The sequence below is a fragment of the Apodemus sylvaticus genome, chromosome 4 (genome assembly GCF_947179515.1).
Source record: "Apodemus sylvaticus chromosome 4, mApoSyl1.1, whole genome shotgun sequence".
Classification (NCBI taxonomy): domain Eukaryota; kingdom Metazoa; phylum Chordata; class Mammalia; order Rodentia; family Muridae; genus Apodemus; species Apodemus sylvaticus.
In genome coordinates this window covers 77,337,184-77,354,474 of record NC_067475.1, presented here as the reverse complement: position 1 = coordinate 77,354,474, position 17,291 = coordinate 77,337,184, and the positions used below count along the sequence as shown (strand labels likewise).

At 53.4% G+C, this 17,291-nt stretch overlaps 1 protein-coding gene across 6 annotated transcripts; it reads left to right on the top strand.

Annotated features, from left to right (window-relative positions):
• The first annotated feature begins 158 nt into the window (after positions 1–158).
• Positions 159–15,737, top strand: Dennd4b (DENN domain containing 4B). Of its 6 annotated transcripts, none has more exons than XM_052179931.1 (29): positions 463–782; positions 2,002–2,051; positions 2,641–2,980; positions 3,477–3,729; positions 3,992–4,061; positions 4,379–4,548; positions 4,620–4,864; positions 5,421–5,487; positions 5,579–5,637; positions 5,810–5,954; positions 6,192–6,367; positions 6,506–6,606; positions 6,950–7,165; positions 7,641–7,786; positions 8,085–8,224; positions 8,308–8,434; positions 9,297–9,503; positions 9,755–9,883; positions 10,758–10,941; positions 11,318–11,485; positions 11,989–12,377; positions 12,524–12,646; positions 12,835–13,004; positions 13,085–13,226; positions 13,398–13,634; positions 14,244–14,370; positions 14,459–14,624; positions 14,704–14,768; positions 14,861–15,737. In XM_052179931.1, the coding sequence occupies exons 2-29, from the start codon at positions 2,021–2,023 to the stop codon at positions 15,004–15,006; spliced, it is 4,539 nt and encodes a 1,512-aa protein (XP_052035891.1). In that variant the 5' UTR covers positions 463–782; positions 2,002–2,020; the 3' UTR covers positions 15,007–15,737. The 6 variants fall into 6 exon arrangements, with proteins under 6 accessions (XP_052035894.1, XP_052035891.1, XP_052035895.1 ...); XM_052179930.1 differs by lacking the exon at positions 463–782 and adding an exon at positions 879–1,889; XM_052179934.1 differs by lacking the exons at positions 463–782; positions 2,002–2,051 and adding an exon at positions 159–270.
• Positions 15,738–17,291: the final 1,554 nt, after the last annotated feature.

The following is a 17,291-nucleotide window of genomic DNA, read 5'->3' as shown; positions in this document are numbered from 1 at the left end:
GACCTCACCCAACACTGTGACAGGAGTGCTGTTCCTCCACTATTCAGCTTCATGCCTTTCTTCCTCTTTTTCAATGTTCTTGTCATTTCTCGAAAGAAGAACTGAGAATTTCTGGCTCTGGCCAGTGGGCTCTAAACGTGGAAGTGGGGAGTCACCTGGGTTTCCCAGGTCTAGATCTTCTGGGTCTTTGCTGTGGCACATTGGCCACATCTGACGAGTAGGGCAGGACAGGAGGGAGCACCGGCGGCTCTGACTTCGGGGCCATCTGGGGTCAGTGTCTCGCTTTTTCTGCCGGGTGGTGGGAATCCGCTTGGTTGCAGGGGGCCCTCCCAGCCACCAGGGGTCGCACTGCAGGCGGCAGGGCGTCGGGCCGGCGCTAGTCAGGGTCACGGCCGCAGGTCCGGGGGTGGGGGGGCAGAATAGCGGAGGCGCCCGCGGATCCTGGTGGGGGGGGGCGGGTATGAGTGGAGAAAGCAGGGCGCGCTGAAGAGCTTGGGGTCCCCAGCGCTGTGGGAGCCGGGAGGACCGCGCGGCTGGAACTAGCGGTGTGGCAGCAGTCCCCGCGTGGCGCAGCGCGCGGGGACGCTGGGACCGCCCAGATCTTCTTCCACTGTGCCCGGCGCCCTCGGCCGCTGCTTCTTCCTTCAGCTCAGGCGCGAGCGGCTCCTAAGCCGAGTGCGCCATGTCCGGGGCTGGGTAGCAGCCCGGCCGCCCGCCGGCCCGCCAGCCCGCCCTCAGAGCCACCCGCCAGCGGGCCGGCTGGGGAGTCCCAGGGCAGGCAGGTAGGGGCCGGACCGGGCGGGGCGGCGGGCGGGTTAGGGCGGGCGGAGGGCGGGCGGCCCCAGGGACTGTCCCCAGCTGTTCTACGCTGCGCATCTGGTTCCGCTTCCTCCTTCTCAGGGAAGTGAAAGTGGAGGGGAGGGCGCAACCCGGAGCTAGCTAGCCGTGCTCTACATCCTACAACCTGGAGCTCCCGCGGGCGCTTAAGCCAGAGCACCCCTCCTTCCCGCTAGGGTCACGCGGCTGCTGGCGCGGCTGCCGCCGTCACGTCCTCGGCAGTCCCTGCGCGCGCTTCTCTCGGCCCTCCGGCCTCTTGCTCAGCCACCTCACCCGCGGCGCGCCCTCTGCCCTAGCCCCGACTTCCCGTCATTCGGCATGTGGGCGTTGGGACTCAAAGTGGCTCCAGTGCCATCGTTTTCCCCCAAGGGAGAAGGGGCTGCATTCTACAGGACTCTTCCCCGGCTAGATAAGGGGAGGCCTAGATACACAAGTCCTGTTGATCCGGGCCCACCCACTTGCCTAGAGAGGGGTCTCATCTAACGGCTTTTGCCTACTGTCTTAGAGCACAGAACTACTATTGGCCTTCAGTGGATGAGAGAGTGAGCTGTGTCCTGGAGTTAAATCAGGAGGCTGACGCTGACTCCTGGCTTCATCTCTCAGATGTGGGGAAGCTCAAGCTAAATTTAACTTGAGTTGGGACATGTGTGTCCAGAGGCCAGGTTAAGAAGACAGCCGGCTTGGCTCTAGTTCTCTGAGGAAGAGTGGGAGGTTAAATAGACGGTGCATCCTGGAAACACTGAAAGCTTCTCTGCCTTGCACAGAATGCTTAGCGTGAGGTCTGCATTGGTCTGATGCTGTGCTGGCACCTTCAACAGTACTGTCCCCCAACGCCCAGCAATACCACACACCCATAGGCTGACTTATGCTGAGCTAGCTACAACTTCCCCTTCGCAGCCATTTCAGGAAGTAACCTCCCTTCCCCTCTGAAGCACTCTCTCAGCCTCTAGCCCCTTGCAAGCCACCGGCTAGGCTTCTTCCCACCTTCAGCACCCTGGGGCACCCCAGGACTCTTGGGGCTTCCACTCCCCAGGGTCAGGCCATGGAGGCAGGTGAGATAAGTTCCCAATAGACTGCTGTGGCCCCGGTTCTGTCTGGGGCTGGGTGGCATGGGCATGGAGTGGCAGGAGCTATCTCCTACTGTGCCTTTGTGCCTAACTACAGACACCTAAGGATCCTGGAGATGGGAAAGCCCTGGCTGCTTGGCGAATTAGGTAGGTAGGCTAGAAAAAAAGGATACTTGAAGTCTGAATAGCAGAAGCTAAATCTTAGGTTTTGCAAGCCTTCCCAGAACTCTGTGGACTCTTCTAAAAATGAAAGGATGGGGTGCTTGAAACGCGTTAGCTGCACCAGAAGGTTCTTGTGGTGTTGCTACCAGAGCAAGACCAGAGACCTTTGACAAAGCAAAAATAGGTGTGATGTGGTAGCCAGAGTGAATGATGTCATTGCAGGCCATTACAGAAAACACTGTGTTCTCTGAGTAGTTGTAGTGGGCAAGGAGAGGTAGGCCCTTAAAGGAGTAGGTGAGCACTCTGTTCGCTGTGTGTTGTAGAGCTGAGTGTGGGTGCTTTGGGCAAAAGGGGCTGATGTCACTAAGAAGGAAGGACCTAGTGGTGGTCTCTAAGGAGCTGTGGTGGGATGTGAGAGTCTGGTGATGTCACAGGTGGGAGAGTTCAGGATTGGCTGATCATTTATCCTTTCCTTAGAAGAACTAGGTAGAGGAAAGAAGGTGGGGGTCCACTATGGTTGCCATGGGAACATTTGCCTCTCTTGCTCCATCTCTTCCTCCATTGACCATTCCAGATGCAGTGAGTGAAGGCGGGGCCATGGCGGAGGAGCGGCCTCCCCGGTTGGTGGATTACTTCGTGGTGGCTGGGCTTGCAGGAAACGGAGCACCTATACCTGAGGAGACGTGGGTTCCCGAACCTACCGGGCCCCTGCGCCCTCCCCGGCCAGCCGAACCTATTACAGATGTGGCAGTCATCGCTAAGGCACTGGGCGAGGAGGTGCCCCAGGGTTACACATGCATTCAGACTTCTGCTGGTGGCCACCCCTTGGAGCTCAGCGCTGGGCTCCTGGGTGGAACTCAACCAGTCATCTGCTACCGCAGGGGGCGTGACAAGCCCCCCCTCGTTGAACTGGGGTATGTAGCCCTGTCGGTGCTGGCACTAGAGGAAGCTGGGAGTGACCTTTGAATGAGCTAAGAAGAGGTAGGGAGATGGGTCAAGAGGAGGAATATGGGAACAGCAGCAGAATAGGCTAGAGGTCAGGAGGAGGGACTCACCCACTGCCTTTGCTGCTCCTTGCTAGCCAGCAAATGTTTCTTCATATGCAGAATGAGGATAGTGACTCCTCTCTGCCTGGTTCAGAATATTACATGAAATAACCCGTGTGAGGAACTTAGCAGAGTCTCTTGGTTCTTAGTGCTTCTTGAGAGCTCTGGAAGGCATGGTTGAAGGGATGGTTACTGACTGAAAGGATCCTAGAGGAGAGACTTAAGTAGAAAGTGGTGGGCTATACTACCAGGGTTTGGCAAAGCTAAGAGAGCATGGCAGGTTTAGGAGACCAGGTAGGCAGATCCAGCAGAATCCGAGTCTTTTTCCATCCTGACCTCTTGATGTCTCTACTCTCTGTGCCAGGGTGTTATACGAAGGGAAGGAGCGGCCCAAGCCGGGGTTCCAGGTGCTTGACACGACACCGTATAGCCACTCAGCCAACCTGGCCCCTCCAGGCCCTGGGCACCCCCGCACCTACCTCATGTACCGGCGGGCAGCAGAAGGGGCAGGGCTGCATGCCCTGGGCATCACCGACCTCTGCCTGGTTCTGCCCAGCAAGGGTGAGGGCACTCCTCATACTTACTGCCGGTTACCCCGCAACCTCAACCCTGGCATGGTGAGTGGTACTGAGGTATTGAGAGCTAAAACCTGTACCTGAAACCTGAGCCACTAGTGTCAGGGTGTGGACATGGGGCACAGAGGGTATTTGGGGGCCAAGGCCATTGACACTAGGCCAGATCAGCAGTGGCTTGGCTGGGAGGACTGGGATTAGGAGCATCTCGGAAGACAAAAGATAACCAAAGGGTGGTAGAGAGATGATGAATCCAGAAACCGTTGTTCCTGATGTGTCTGCTTATCTCTTGTTATTTCTGGGGCAGTGGGGCCCAGCAGTATACCTGTGCTACAAGGTGGGCCTGGCCAAGGCCAACACACTGGTGTATGAGGCAGGTGAGTGGCTTCTTTTTCTGTCCTACCCTTTGACCCTCTGGTAACTTCAATGACCCCAGAACTTAGTCCTTCTTTGGGATACTCCAGATTCTGGATGGAATCTAGTGGACCTTTTACTTTAATATGTATCTTTTTTTTTTTGTTTTTTCCAGACAGGGTTTCTCTGTATAGCCCCTGGCTATCCTGGAACTCACTCTGTAGACCAGGCTGGCCTCGAACTCAGAAATCTGCTTGACTCTGTCTCCCAAGTGCTAGGATTAAAGACATGCGCCACCACTGACCGACTAATATGTTCTCTTAATTCTGCTGGGGTGTAGAGCTGCTGGGCCGCTACCCAGAGGAAGACAATGAGGCGTTTCCGCTGCCGGAGTCAGTGCCAGTCTTCTGCCTGCCCATGGGGGCCACTATTGAGTGCTGGCCTGCCCAAACCAAGTACCCAGTCCCTGTCTTCTCCACCTTCGTGCTCACGGGTGCTGCTGGCGATAAGGTAGGTGTGTGGAGTGTGGTGAGGGGTGCACATAATGCAGAGCCCACCTGATTATCCCACATCCCCGCCAGGTGTACGGTGCCGCTTTGCAGTTCTATGAAGCGTTCCCGAGGGCCAGGCTGTCAGAGAGGCAGGCACGGGCACTGGGCCTTCTGAGCGCCGTGGATCGGGGCCGGGCACTGGGAGGCCGAGCAGTGCGCAGCCGGCGAGCCATCGCTGTGCTGTCCCGCTGGCCTGCCTTCCCAGCCTTTCGAGCCTTCCTCACCTTCCTTTACCGCTACTCCGTCTCAGGCCCCCATCGTCTGCCCTTGGAAGCGTGAGCACAGCTCTCCTGAGGCTGGGGAGTTATGAAGCATTAGAGAGGATAAACGGGAGACATTAGCATGGAATCGGGGGACGGGGGAGGTACACTCACCTAGGGGACAGGGACGCAGTACATGGTTATATAGTTTGTCCATTTAAACTTCAGGCTAGAGGTAAATAGAGCCTGGAATCTAGCCTGCATTTGTTAGTTGGGTCTTGGCTAGGCCTGTGTATGCCCAACAGGTATATATCTCATTCATCCGTTCATTCTTTTGTACACTTGTTTGTTCATTAATCTATTTATTTACTTATTTACTTACTTTTGAGGCAGGGCTCACTATGTAGCCCTAGCTGGCTTGGAGTTCATTGTGTTGTAGATATCTACCTCCATTTTAGACAAAGGGATCTCTTTTCTAACACACATAAGACTCATGTACAGAGCTGGCCCGAGTAAAGAAGTGGGCTTCAGGGAGGTGGGCGTCTTGAGGCTAGAAGAGATGAGGCTGTGTGGAGTGACGATACAGGGGACAGGTTGGAGAGGCAGCCTCACTCTTTTCCTCTCTCCCTAGGCACATCTCCCACTTCATTCACAACGTCCCGTTCCCTTCCCCACAGAGACCACGCATCCTAGTGCAGGTGAGAGGTGAGCCTAGGGCTGGGCTGGAGGAGAGGAGAGGAGTTGGCAGGGACGAGCTATGAGCATCCTGACCTGTGGCTCCTCTCCCAGATGTCTCCCTATGACAACCTGCTCCTCTGTCAACCTGTCTCCTCACCCCTGCCCCTCAGGTATGTGCCTAGAAGGTGGGGTTGGGGGAAAGCTTTGACAACATGGGGTATAATAGGAGCTGTGACTCAGATGAATCTAGCTGTTGAGATCTTTGCAGACTAGCCCCGGTGGTCTGTGTCCAGTGGCTAGGAAAGAGTCTCTTGTGACCCTTTATCCTTCTACTTCCTGCAGTGGTGCTAGCTTCTTGCAGCTGCTGCAGAACCTGGGCCCAGAACTGGCTATCACATTGCTGTTGGCTGTGCTCACAGAGCACAAACTGCTGGTGCACTCGCTGCGGCCGGATCTGCTCACCAGCGTCTGCGAGGCCCTTGTCTCAGTGAGTGCCACGTTATCTAGTCTGCTTCTCCAGAGCTACTGTCTTTTCCGGTACCCCTCACTCAGATCTGGACTCTCTTCCTTTTCCTTTTGTAGGGAAAGGGTCTTCCGTCTTTCCACCCGGGAACAGTTGTCAGACACAGGGTCTTTCTTCAAGATTAGCTCCGAGGCTTCTCTCAGTAGGCCCCGCCTCCTCAAGGCCGGTGCCCTGTGTTCTCACTGGTTGTCACTCTTTCAGATGATTTTCCCTCTGCACTGGCAGTGCCCCTACATTCCGCTGTGCCCGCTAGTGCTGGCGGATGTGCTGAGTGCCCCCGTACCCTTCATTGTGGGTATCCACTCCAGTTATTTCGATCTGCATGACCCACCTGCTGACGTCATCTGTGTTGATCTTGATACCAACACGCTCTTCCAGTAAGAGGCTAAGTACCATCTGAGGGATGGCTGGGGGGGGGGGGAATAGACATCCAAGGGCTGACGTGTGGGGTTTTATTGGTTCAAAGAGCTTTTGGTAGAGACCCCAACATCCTTTCTCTGTATGTCATCTCTCAGAACTGAGGAAAAGAAGCCTCTCTCTGCTAGGACCCTGCCCCGAAGACCATACAAGCTCTTGCTGGCCACACTGACAAATCTGTACCAGCAGCTGGACCAGAGTGAGAAGCTGGTGGGCTTGGGAGGCTGGAAGCTGTTGTTGGCCTCAAATCTTCAGTTTGAGGGGAGGGTCTGGGGGCAACAGACCTTCTCTACGTGGCTGAGTTTGGATTTGGTGGGAATAAAATGGAGCTGGGGGCGGGAGTGAGGGAGCAACATTTCTGAGCCTACCATGGAGGTTGAACATGCTGTTGGAGAGTCTTGATACTGGTACCCAAAGGTAAATGTTTGGCCACTCCTGGTGCAAGATCTGTCAAAAGCTGGCGGTAAAGATATCTGTGTGAAAAACAGGGTGAGACAAAGCCCCACAGTTGCTAACCTTGACTCTCAGACACTGTTTCCCAGCTTACACTGGACCCGAGGAAGAGGCCTCCCTGGAATTCCTGCTGACGGACTATGAAGCAGTGTGTGGCCGCAGGACTCGCCTGGAACGGGAAGTCCAGGGGGCCTTCCTGCGCTTCATGGCCTGTCTACTCAAAGGCTACCGGAACTTCCTTCGCCCTCTCACCCGGGCCCCCTCTGAGGGCTCTCGAGATGTTGACAACCTTTTCTACCTTCAGGGTAAATAAAGAGGCTCTGTTTTGGTCGAAAGGATTCGAGGGAGGGCATGGTTGGGGAGACGGGGCTACATGGGGACCGTGAAGGGCTGGGAGGAGTAGAATGCTCATTCCTCCACCACAGTTCTAGTTTTGGAGGGAATAAGGGCATGTGGGTGAATGTGTCCTACTGTCTGGGATCCCGCAGCCTAATATGAATACAATTATTCTGGGAGTGAGCAGAGACCCTGAGTGTAGCTCTGCTGAGGGACATGCCCCTCGTACAATCCCCAGTCTGCAGCAGTAGGTGTAGGCAGACAAGTGGAGGGGACTCCATGGAGCTGTGGGGTTGGAGCTGAATTGCTCTCTGGGAGCTCTGTGACAGCCATAGATCCTGAAATGGCAAGAGCTAAGAGCTGGGTGTAGGGAGGAGATGGCTGTGATCAGAGAGCTGTGGTAACCATGGCAACCCCATTGCTGACCCCTCCTCACCCCCTCAGGTTTCCTCAAGTCCCGGGAGCGCTCAAGCCACAAGCTGTACTCCCAGCTGCTGCACACGCAGATGTTCTCACAGTTCATCGAGGAGTGCTCCTTCGGCTCAGCGCGGCACGCAGCCCTAGAATTCTTTGACTCTTGTGTTGACAAGGTATTGGGCATTTTCCCCTCCATGTGTACCAACTGACCACTGAGGTCCTCCTGCTTGTCTGTGTTACCCTCGGGCCACTATTAACTGTGTATGTCAGTGGTGTCAGTGTTGGATGCGGTCCGCCATAGTGCATGGCTGCCTTAGTGTGTTTACTTTCATTCCTGACTCTGCTCCTGCACATGGGTCTCCGGGACTCCTTCCCTAGGACTGTGTTTCCGGGAGAGCCCTCTTCTGGGCACCTGACTCTGTCCCTTGCTCACTGTCCTAGCTCTTATTCTTCCCATCCTGGCCCACCCAGGTCCACCCAGAGCAGGAGAAGCCTGAGCCAACACCCTTAGTGGAGCTGGAGGAGCTCTCAGGAAGTGAGCTCACTGTCTTTATCACACCCCCAGAGGAACCACCAGTACTGGAAGGCAGTGAATCTACTCCTCAGTACTGGTAAGTGGGTCATCTCCAGTCATCCTGTCCCGACGGCCCATGCTCAGCCTTGTGCTAACTGCCTGCATGCTCTGTCCCTCCAGTTATGATGGGTTTCCAGAGCTAAAGGCTGAGCTATTTGAGTCTCCTCAGGAACAACAGGGGGCCCTCCCTGTGCCAGGCCCATCCCGTAGTGCCCCCAGCAGTCCTGCACCACGACGTACCAAACAGGTAACCAGTGGTGGGCCTTGTAGGAGAACCTGGCACAAGGGCTGTTGCTTCATGATCAAACGAGGGTAGGGGAGCCATGGTGCTTATCCCACAAAGCCGCCGGGAGCTTGGTACATTCAAAATAAATAAAATAAAATACTGGACAACCAGGTGTTGATGGCACACGCCTTTAATCCCAGCACTCAGGAGGCAGAGGCAGGAGGATCTCTGTGAGGCAGCCTGATCTACAGAGTGAGTTCCAAGACTGCCAGAGCTACATAGTGAGACCCTGTCTCAAAAAACCAAACAATGCTGGGTGGCGGTGGTGGCACACGCCTGTAATCCCTGCACTCTGGGAGGCAGAGGCAGGTGGATTTCTGAGTTCAAGGCCAGCCTTGTCTACAGAGTGAGTTCCAGGACAGCCAGGGCTACACAGAGAAACCCTGTCTCCAAAAACCAAATAAATAAATAAATAAAACCAAACCCTCCCAAACAACAACAAAATGCTGTACAAACATTAACCTCCGTTACCACAGTCATTTGCCATCCTCCTCATCTTCATCCCTGGGCACTCTGGGAATATAGAAGCTGGCTACATCTTGCAAGATGCATGCTCCAGGGCCAGGCTGCCTGCCCTGCTGGTGTTCACTGCTGTTAGGCTGTGCCTCAGTCCTCCTGCCTCCTTAGAGCACAGACCCTATCTCAGGAAAAGTGTTGCTTCTCACACTGACCTGTATGTAATCAGGAGGTTGAGGCAAGATCTAGTGTTTTGAGTTCAGCCTAGGCTATATGACAAGACTCTTGTCTCAGAACAAAAATATCAAAATAAGAACAGATCTGCCTTGGCATTGTATTTATTTGGTGTGTTTCTTACCACACCTAGGAAATGAAGGTGGCACAGCGAATGGCACAGAAGTCAGCCGCTGTGCCTGAGCTGTGGGCCCGGTGCCTGCTGGGTCATTGCTATGGACTGTGGTTCTTATGCCTGCCTGCCTACGTGCGTTCCGTATGCCCCCGGGTGCGAGCGCTGCATACAGCCTACCACGTGTTACGGGAGATGGAGAGCCGCAAAGTGGTGCTCCCAGATGAGGTAGGCACCTGCTACCTGCGTGTTCATGCCCGCCTCTAATCCCAGCAAGGATGATGTGCAGCTACGGGGACGGTGAGAGGGGCTGCCCAGAGCTGAGCAGCTTGCCGTCAACAATCGCAAAGTGCATGAGCGTGTGCGGGAGAAAACAGTGGAGTCCTGTGAGAACTGCAAGGCTGGAAGTGGGTGCTCGCTGAGACGTGGGAATTCGGGTTGGAGTGAGTCTCCGACATCCCGCGCCTCTCTTGGCCCAGGTGTGTTACCGGGTGCTGATGCAGCTCTGCTCACACTATGGGCAGCCCGTGCTGTCTGTGCGAGTCATGCTAGAGATGCGACGGGCGGGCATTGTGCCCAACACCATCACTTACGGTTACTACAACAAGGTACTTAACTGGGGGCAAGAGGTAGGATGGCAGTGTGTGCTCAGCCTGTGTGGGGAGGGTCCTCTGACAGCTGCTGCTGTCCCCGTTCCTTAGAGAGCAGGCTTGCAATTCTACCTGGTCCTGTAGCCGTTGCTGTCCTTTGTGCCTCTTTGTTGCCTTTGCACAGACAGAAGGGTTTTTGTTTGTTTGTTTCTCAGACTTAACTACTTTGATTTTTATTTATATGTCAGACTGTTCCAGATTCCTTACACATTTTAAATAATTTTATCTCCACAGTGCCCTAACGCATAGAATGGTCATTTCCTATATTACAGGAATTGAGGTTGTAGAGAATTCATAACTTTCCCCAGGTCCCACAGTAAGCATGTTAGGGAGTCGAAATATAAGCAAAATTTTATCCAGAACTCAGCCTCTTCACCATGATGCTAAACTGTCTCCTGTTTTTCAGATGAGAAAACTAAATAAATAAATAGTCAAGTAGTTGAGATAATTTCTTCAAAGCTATTCAGTTTATAAAGAATCTAGCTGGGCATGATGATGCACAACTTTTACCCCAGCGTGCAGGAGGCAGAAGCAGGAGGCTATCTTGGGTTCAAGTCTAGCCTGATCTAGATAGTGAGTTCCAGGCCAGCCAGGACTCCATAGTAAGACCCTGTCTAAATAAGTACATAAATACTTAAAGAAACAAATAGAATAGTCTAGATATACTTTTCTCTATTACTACTGATAATGTCCCTTTGGGGCTTTTGTTTCTGGATGAGCTGTTGGTTAGACAGTCCTAGAAAGCAAGTCTGGAGAAAAAGGTTGTCCCTGGGGTTCAGGACAGGCAGTAAAGGCATCACTAGGCCATCCTGGCCGACACTGTGATTGGCAGGCTGTGCTGGAAAGCAAGTGGCCATCTGGTACTCCGGGTGGACGCCTACGCTGGGCCAAACTCCGGAATGTTGTCTTGGGGGCTGCTCAGTTCCGCCAGCCCTTAAGGGACCGAAGACAGCAGCAGCAGCAGCAGCAGCAGCAGCAGCTGACTGAGCAGCAAAAGTCGGGCAGCTCGAAGGCAGGTGGGTAGGGACTGGCAAGGAAGCCAGGTTCCAGACTCGATGGTTCACACCTGCATTCCTAGCACTTGGGGAGTTAAGACAGGATGATTGCATGTCTTGTACTATGTAGTGAGTTCCAGGCCAGATTGGAATACATAGTGAGACTTTGTATCAAGAGGGGAAAAATAAGACAGAACTAGATGAGGTAGTTAGATTCCAGCGGGAAGAGAGCTAGGTACCTATAACTGTCTACAACACGGGGCCATTCTGTGTGTGGATAAACCACACCTGTTTGGTAGCAGAGGTGTAGAGTTGTAACTTGGGAGAAATATTCCAAAACCTCTGTCCACCCAAGAGCCGGCTTCAGTTTGGGACTAAATCCCTCTACTTTCTACAGAGCCCCATCTGGAGCGTCCCTCCCCAACCCGCCCTCTTCAGCGCCAGACTACTTGGGCTGGGCGGAGTCTACGGGAACCATCTTCCCCCACAGGGCGCCTGGTCAAGAGTGGCAGCGTAGGCAGTGCCCGCGGGGCGCAGCCCACTGTGGAGGCGGGTGTGGCTCACAGTGAGTACCCTTATCTGACCTCCCTCCTCTTCTTGAGTTTTCCTAACAACTCTTCAGTGAGAGAGGGAGGACTAGAATCATGGTTAGGGTAGGGAGCTCCGCGTTAGTGGCCCTGTAGGCTCTGAGGCAGGCTTGCCCCAATGTTATGGTGAGTTGTGATTCTAGAGTTCGTGGCTTTATATAGTTTGCATTTTAAATATTTTTATGCGTATGGGTGTTTTGCCTTCGTGTATGTCTGTGCACCACTTGTATGCTCCATGCCCATGGAAGCCAGAAGAGAGAGCATCAGATCACTTGGAACGGAGTTAGAGTTGGTTTGTGAGATGCCATGTGGGTGTGCTGGGAGTTGAACCCAGGTCCTCTGAAAGACAGTGCTCTTAACTGCTGAGCCATCTTTCCAGTCATTGATGGTAGAGTTTTTGCTGCAAGAATTGGATTTACTCGGGCATGGAGCCGCTGCGAGTGTGCCAGGCTCCATCTTTCAATTCTCTTTTGACCTGCAGTGATAGAGGCCTTGGGAGTCCTCGAACCCCGTGGATCACCTGTGCCTTGGCAGGATGGAAGCCTCTCAGACCTGAGTCTGACAGGGGAAGAACTGGCACCTGGAGGCAGCCCAGGGGGCTCAGGCTCAGCCCTGAGTGCCCAGTCCACTGAGGCCCTCGAAGGGATAAGTGGGCGGGGTTCCAAAACTAGTGGATGTCAGGAGGAGGTGGGCACCCCCAGAAAAGGGCTGGGTGCCCGCCTCCAACAGCTGCTCACCCCTTCCCGCCGTTCCTCTGCTTCCCGCATCCCCGCGCCTGAGTTGCCCCCTGACCTGCCTCCTGCGGCCCGCCGGAGTCCCATGGATAGTCTTCTGTGGCCCCGAGAACGCCCAGGATCCACTGCTTCTGAGGTAGCCAGAGAGAGGAGATACCTTACTCTCAGGAGGGGAGGGGGCTGCTGACTGGGAGAAGGCCCCAAAGGTGACTCTGAGAGTGACTGGAGCCAGCATTTAGATTGAGAGGAACTAGCTGACTGTGGTTTCTTTTATAATGACAGAGTTCTGCTTCTCTGGGCAGCGAATGGGATATCTCAGAGTCTTCTCTCAGCAGCCTGAGTCTTCGCCGTTCCTCAGAGCGTCTCAGTGACACCCCTGGAGCCTTCCAACCTCCGTCCCTGGAAGTGAGCATATCCCTGTCTACACAATGGTGCTGACACACACACAACTTATCCTGGAAAGGCAGGAGATGGGGCGGGAGAGGTGGAAGACTCCTGGCTGGAGTTTTGAGATGGAAGGGGCAGGGAAGGGCATGGGCTTTGGGGCATTGGAACCAAATGAGGCTCATTTCCTGGGGGTCTCCTGCCTACAGATTCTGATGTCTAGCTGTTCCGCGTGCCACGCCTGTGATTCCCTGGTGTACGATGAGGAAATCATGGCTGGCTGGGCACCTGATGACTCGAACCTCAATACAACTTGTCCCTTCTGCGCTTGTCCCTTTGTGCCCCTGCTCAGTGTCCAGACTCTTGACTCTCGACCCAGGTACCTGGAGCAGGGCAAGTGCTGTGGGAGGGATAGGCAGATGGCGCTTGGGGGCTGACACTCCCTGCTGTTCCCTACAGCTTACCTAGTCCAAAGTCTTCCCTCGCTGGTGCCAGTGGCAGCGAAGATGCTCCTGCCCCTGGGGGCCCTGGCCCTGTGCTCAGTGACCGGAGGTTGTGCCTTGCCCTGGATGAGCCCCAGCTCTGTAATGGGCATATGGGGGTAAGACTGGGCAAGAGGAACATGAAGAAGTAGGGAGTGTGTTATCTGTTGAAGGGGGATGATGGGGTGCCAGGCAGATGGGCCTGGAGAAGGGGCACCGCTGACATATTGAGGGGCGAGCTCCGGTTGTGAGCCTTTAGTATGCACTCTGCTCCCCTCCTGTGTCTGCAGAGTGTTTCCCGGCGAGTTGAGAACGGGGCATGGGCATACCTGAGCCCTCTGGTGCTGCGTAAGGAACTGGAGACCCTGGTAGAGAACGAGGGCAGCGAGGTGTTGGCATTGCCTGAACTGCCTGCTGCCCACCCCATCATCTTCTGGAACCTCCTGTGGTATTTCCAACGGCTACGCCTGCCTAGTATTCTGCCAGGCCTGGTGTTGGCCTCCTGTAATGGGCCCCCACCCAGCCAGGTCAGTGCCCTATGTAGTCCATGCCATCCACCGCTTCTCTCCTCCTCTCAGCTCCTTCCTTGTCTTCTCTGTCCTTGGCAGTGTAGCAAAGCACAAGCTGGGGAGTCCCTTGTCCCTGGCCATTTTGTCAGCACACTTACAACTCTGACCCTCCATTTCATCATCTGTCAAATGGCACGAGCAGTGACCTAACAGGACAGGTACTTGATATTGTGACTAGTACCTAAAAAATGGTTAATGTTTTTCTGTTTATTCCACCAATATTTATTGCATACACAATTTAGGTTTCAGGTGCTAGGTATTTATGTACCTAGCAAAGTGAAACCAAGTCCTATTCCTAAGACCTGGGAGATGAGAATTTCTTTCCCTTGGGGCATGGTGGCTCCAGTCTTTAATCCCAACACTCAAGAGAAGGCATGCAGGTAGATCTCTATGAGTTCAAGGCCTGCCTAGTCTGTTTAGTGAGTTCCAGACTGCCAAAGCTACATAGTGAGACCCTGTCTCAAATAACAGTAACGGCAAAAGTAAGTTCTTTCCTTTTCCCCTTTATGATCTCCTGTAATGTCTGTCTGTTTCTCTGCCTCATTCTGAACTTGCTTCCTATCTCAGCTCTCGCAGGGACCATCTCCATGGCTAACCCCTGATCCAGCTTCTGTGCATGTGCGTCTGCTGTGGGATGTCCTGACCCCTGATCCCAACAGATGCCCACCTCTCTACGTGCTCTGGAGGGTCCACAGTGAGTTGGTGCTTGATGTGGGAGCTCAAGGGCTGGGCTCCTCACCTGGAGAGTCTGGTGATCCTGGTGAACCCTTCTCTTCATCCAGGCCAGATCCCACAGCGGGTGGTGTGGCCAGGCCCAGTCCCCTCATGTCTTAGCTTGGCGCTACTGGAGTCAGTGCTGCGCCATGTCGGACTCAATGAGGTTCACAAAGCTGTTGGACTTCTGCTGGAGACTCTCGGGCCCCCTCCCACCGGCCTGCACCTGCAGAGGTATGATGCTCTCCCCTAGGTGACCCTCGACATGGCCTTTGTAGCTCTTTGCTTTGACACCCTTCTATGTCTGCTCTAGGGGAATCTACCGTGAGATCTTATTCCTGACCATGGCTGCTCTGGGCAAGGACCACATGGATATAGGTAAGGGTACAGTCGGGTACTGAGGAGATAAGGGATTTGGGACCAGATATGAAAGGAGGTCCCAATGAATTGGTTTCCATCCTCTATCCTAGTGGCCTTCGACAAGAAGTACAAGTCTGCCTTTAACAAGCTGGCCAGCAGTATGGGCAAGGAGGAACTGAGGCAGCGGCGGGCACAGATGCCGACCCCCAAGGCCATCGACTGCCGAAAGTGTTTTGGAGCTCCTCTGGAATGCTAGGGACCCCTAAGCTCCCCTCTCCAGCCTTGAGTGGAAACATAGCCTGACGACCCCCTGTTCCCTTCACGGAGGGATTGGGAACAGGATGTTCAGCCAGAGGCTCCAAGTGGGAATAGCAGAAAGAGGGACTCACTGTTACCCAAACGTTACCCAAAGTCACGATTCCCCTGTCTCCAACCTGCCCCGTTTGCTCGTGCTGATGTGGGGGAGAGCTAGGGAAGTCGGCACAGCTCCGTCTTTCTCCATCCCACCCCAGGGACGCCTTTCCAGGAGCATCCTCGGATCTGCAGTGCCCTGGTGGACTTACAAGTTTTTGTTTTAAAAAACAACTGGAAAAATTCAGAGCTCCTGAGCCTTTGCCCTGAATGGAAGGGAGGAATTTCATTCCCTACGTCTCTTCCCTGACATTGCTAAAGGAGCCCAAGGCAATCTTAGTGTTGTATTCTATTTAGTTATTTATTCTGAGGCCACAGCTCCTATACTTACGAGAGTCTCAAGGAGCGTGAGAAAGAAGGGAATTAGATTTGTAGTGCCCTGCGAGCCATGCCCTGGGACCCAGAGGAGTCCCAAGCTTCCCTTCAGAAGCACTGGTGCCTCTTCTAGTCCCGATCCTTCTTGCCCATCTACCTTGGGGAATGCCTCTCCCGTCCATGGCCTTGACCTGTGCAATAAGGATTGTTCTCTGCAAAGTTTTGTTGGATGTAAATATAGTAAAAGCTGCTTCTCTTTTTCTTCTGCCTCCTGGTCTCTGGATTTGGGATGATATCTTTTCTCTCTTCTGCCTTTCCACGTTTTGTAACCATCAGGTACACCCTACTTTTCCTGGCCACTTGATATATGGGGAGTTCTCTGAGCAGAAGGGTGAAACCAGTGCTGGCTATGGCAGTGCCAGTCTGCATGGCCCTCCCGGCCCTCCCACACAATCACCCCCTTGTCCCTCATCTGTACCCCACACAAAGGCTCCATTCTCTGGGGGCCCTGAGCTCATCTGTGCCTTATTTCCTTGCCTCCCGTCCCCTCTCTGACCCCAGCTTCTTCAGTTCCTTCACAAAGATGACAGCTCCCCTCACTGGTCGCTGACTGCGACCCTTCTGTATCTCAGAAGCGCGGCAAGCATCCCCGGTCTCCTCAGTAGGTCTGGCTCCAAACAGCGCTCCTCACTGTGGTCAACACTTGCTACTTGTGAATGCCAGGAAGATGGGCATCATTTTTTTCTTTATTTTATTTTTTAGACTATTTTATGTGCATATATGTGGTGTGTGTGTGTGTTAGTGTTAAGAGTATACATATGCACTACATGCATGCAGTATCCACAGAGGCCAGAAGAGGGTATTGGATATTCTGGAACTAGAGTCGCCATGTAGATGCTGGGAACAGCACCCAGGTCCTCTGCAAGAGGAATAAGTGCTTTTAACTGCTGAGCTAGATCTCTCCAGCCTTCTGATCCTTAAAAAATAAACAATGTGTATGTGTGTGCTATATATGTGCAGGTACTACAGTGGTCAGACAGGGTGTTGAACCCTTGGAGATGGAGTTACAGACAGTTGTGAACTGCCCAATGTGTATGCTGAGAACCAAACTTGTCAAGAAAGAACAGTAAGCACTTTTAACTGCTGAGCTATCAATCCAGCACCCACCCCCTCAGGCCTTATTTTTCAATCTCAGACCCATTTGAAATTTTCTTTTTCCTGTATAATGAAATAAACACAGGAAACAACTCCTAGCAGAACAAAAACCAATTATCACAGGGAATTAGCTAACAAAACAAATGCCTTGGGGAAAAGGGCAGGGGTATTAACAAAGGACATGATTTACATAAAATTTTACAGCCAATTTCTAGGAGGTAGTGATCAGTAGATGAAAAGAATTCTGGCTAAGGGTAGTAGTGCACACACCTTTAGTCCCAGTTATAGGCAGGTGATCTGTGAGTTCTGGGCCAGTTTGGTCTATATAGGAAATTCAGGCTAGCCAGGGCTTCAGTGAGACCCTGTCTTTGGGAAAAATATATTTCTAATTGTTAGCCGGGCAGTGGTGGCACACGCCTTTAATCCTAGCAGTTAGGAGGCAGAGGCAAGCAGATTTCTGAGTTCAAGGCCAGCCTGGTCTACAGAGTGAGTTCCAGGACAGCCAGGACTATACAGAGAAACCCTGTCTCGAAAAACAAACTATATATATTTCTAACTGTTAGAACCTTGAAGCCAAAGAATCTTTCCCATCTTGTCCTGAGGATGCTTTTTCTGTATCTCAGAGGAGTAAAGAAGGAAATCAAGGAATTTCAGAAATTC

What these genes read in the sequence shown, in the direction of transcription:
- Dennd4b (XM_052179931.1), top strand. Translation starts at nt 2,021, where the DNA reads ATGGGAAAGCCCTGGCTGCTTGGCGAATTAG. An exon ending in CAACCTTTTCTACCTTCAGG is followed by an intron (nt 7,166 to 7,640) that starts GTAAATAAAGAG and finishes TCACCCCCTCAG; the next exon opens with GTTTCCTCAAGTCCCGGGAG. An exon ending in AAGTGGTGCTCCCAGATGAG is followed by an intron (nt 9,504 to 9,754) that starts GTAGGCACCTGC and finishes CTCTTGGCCCAG; the next exon opens with GTGTGTTACCGGGTGCTGAT.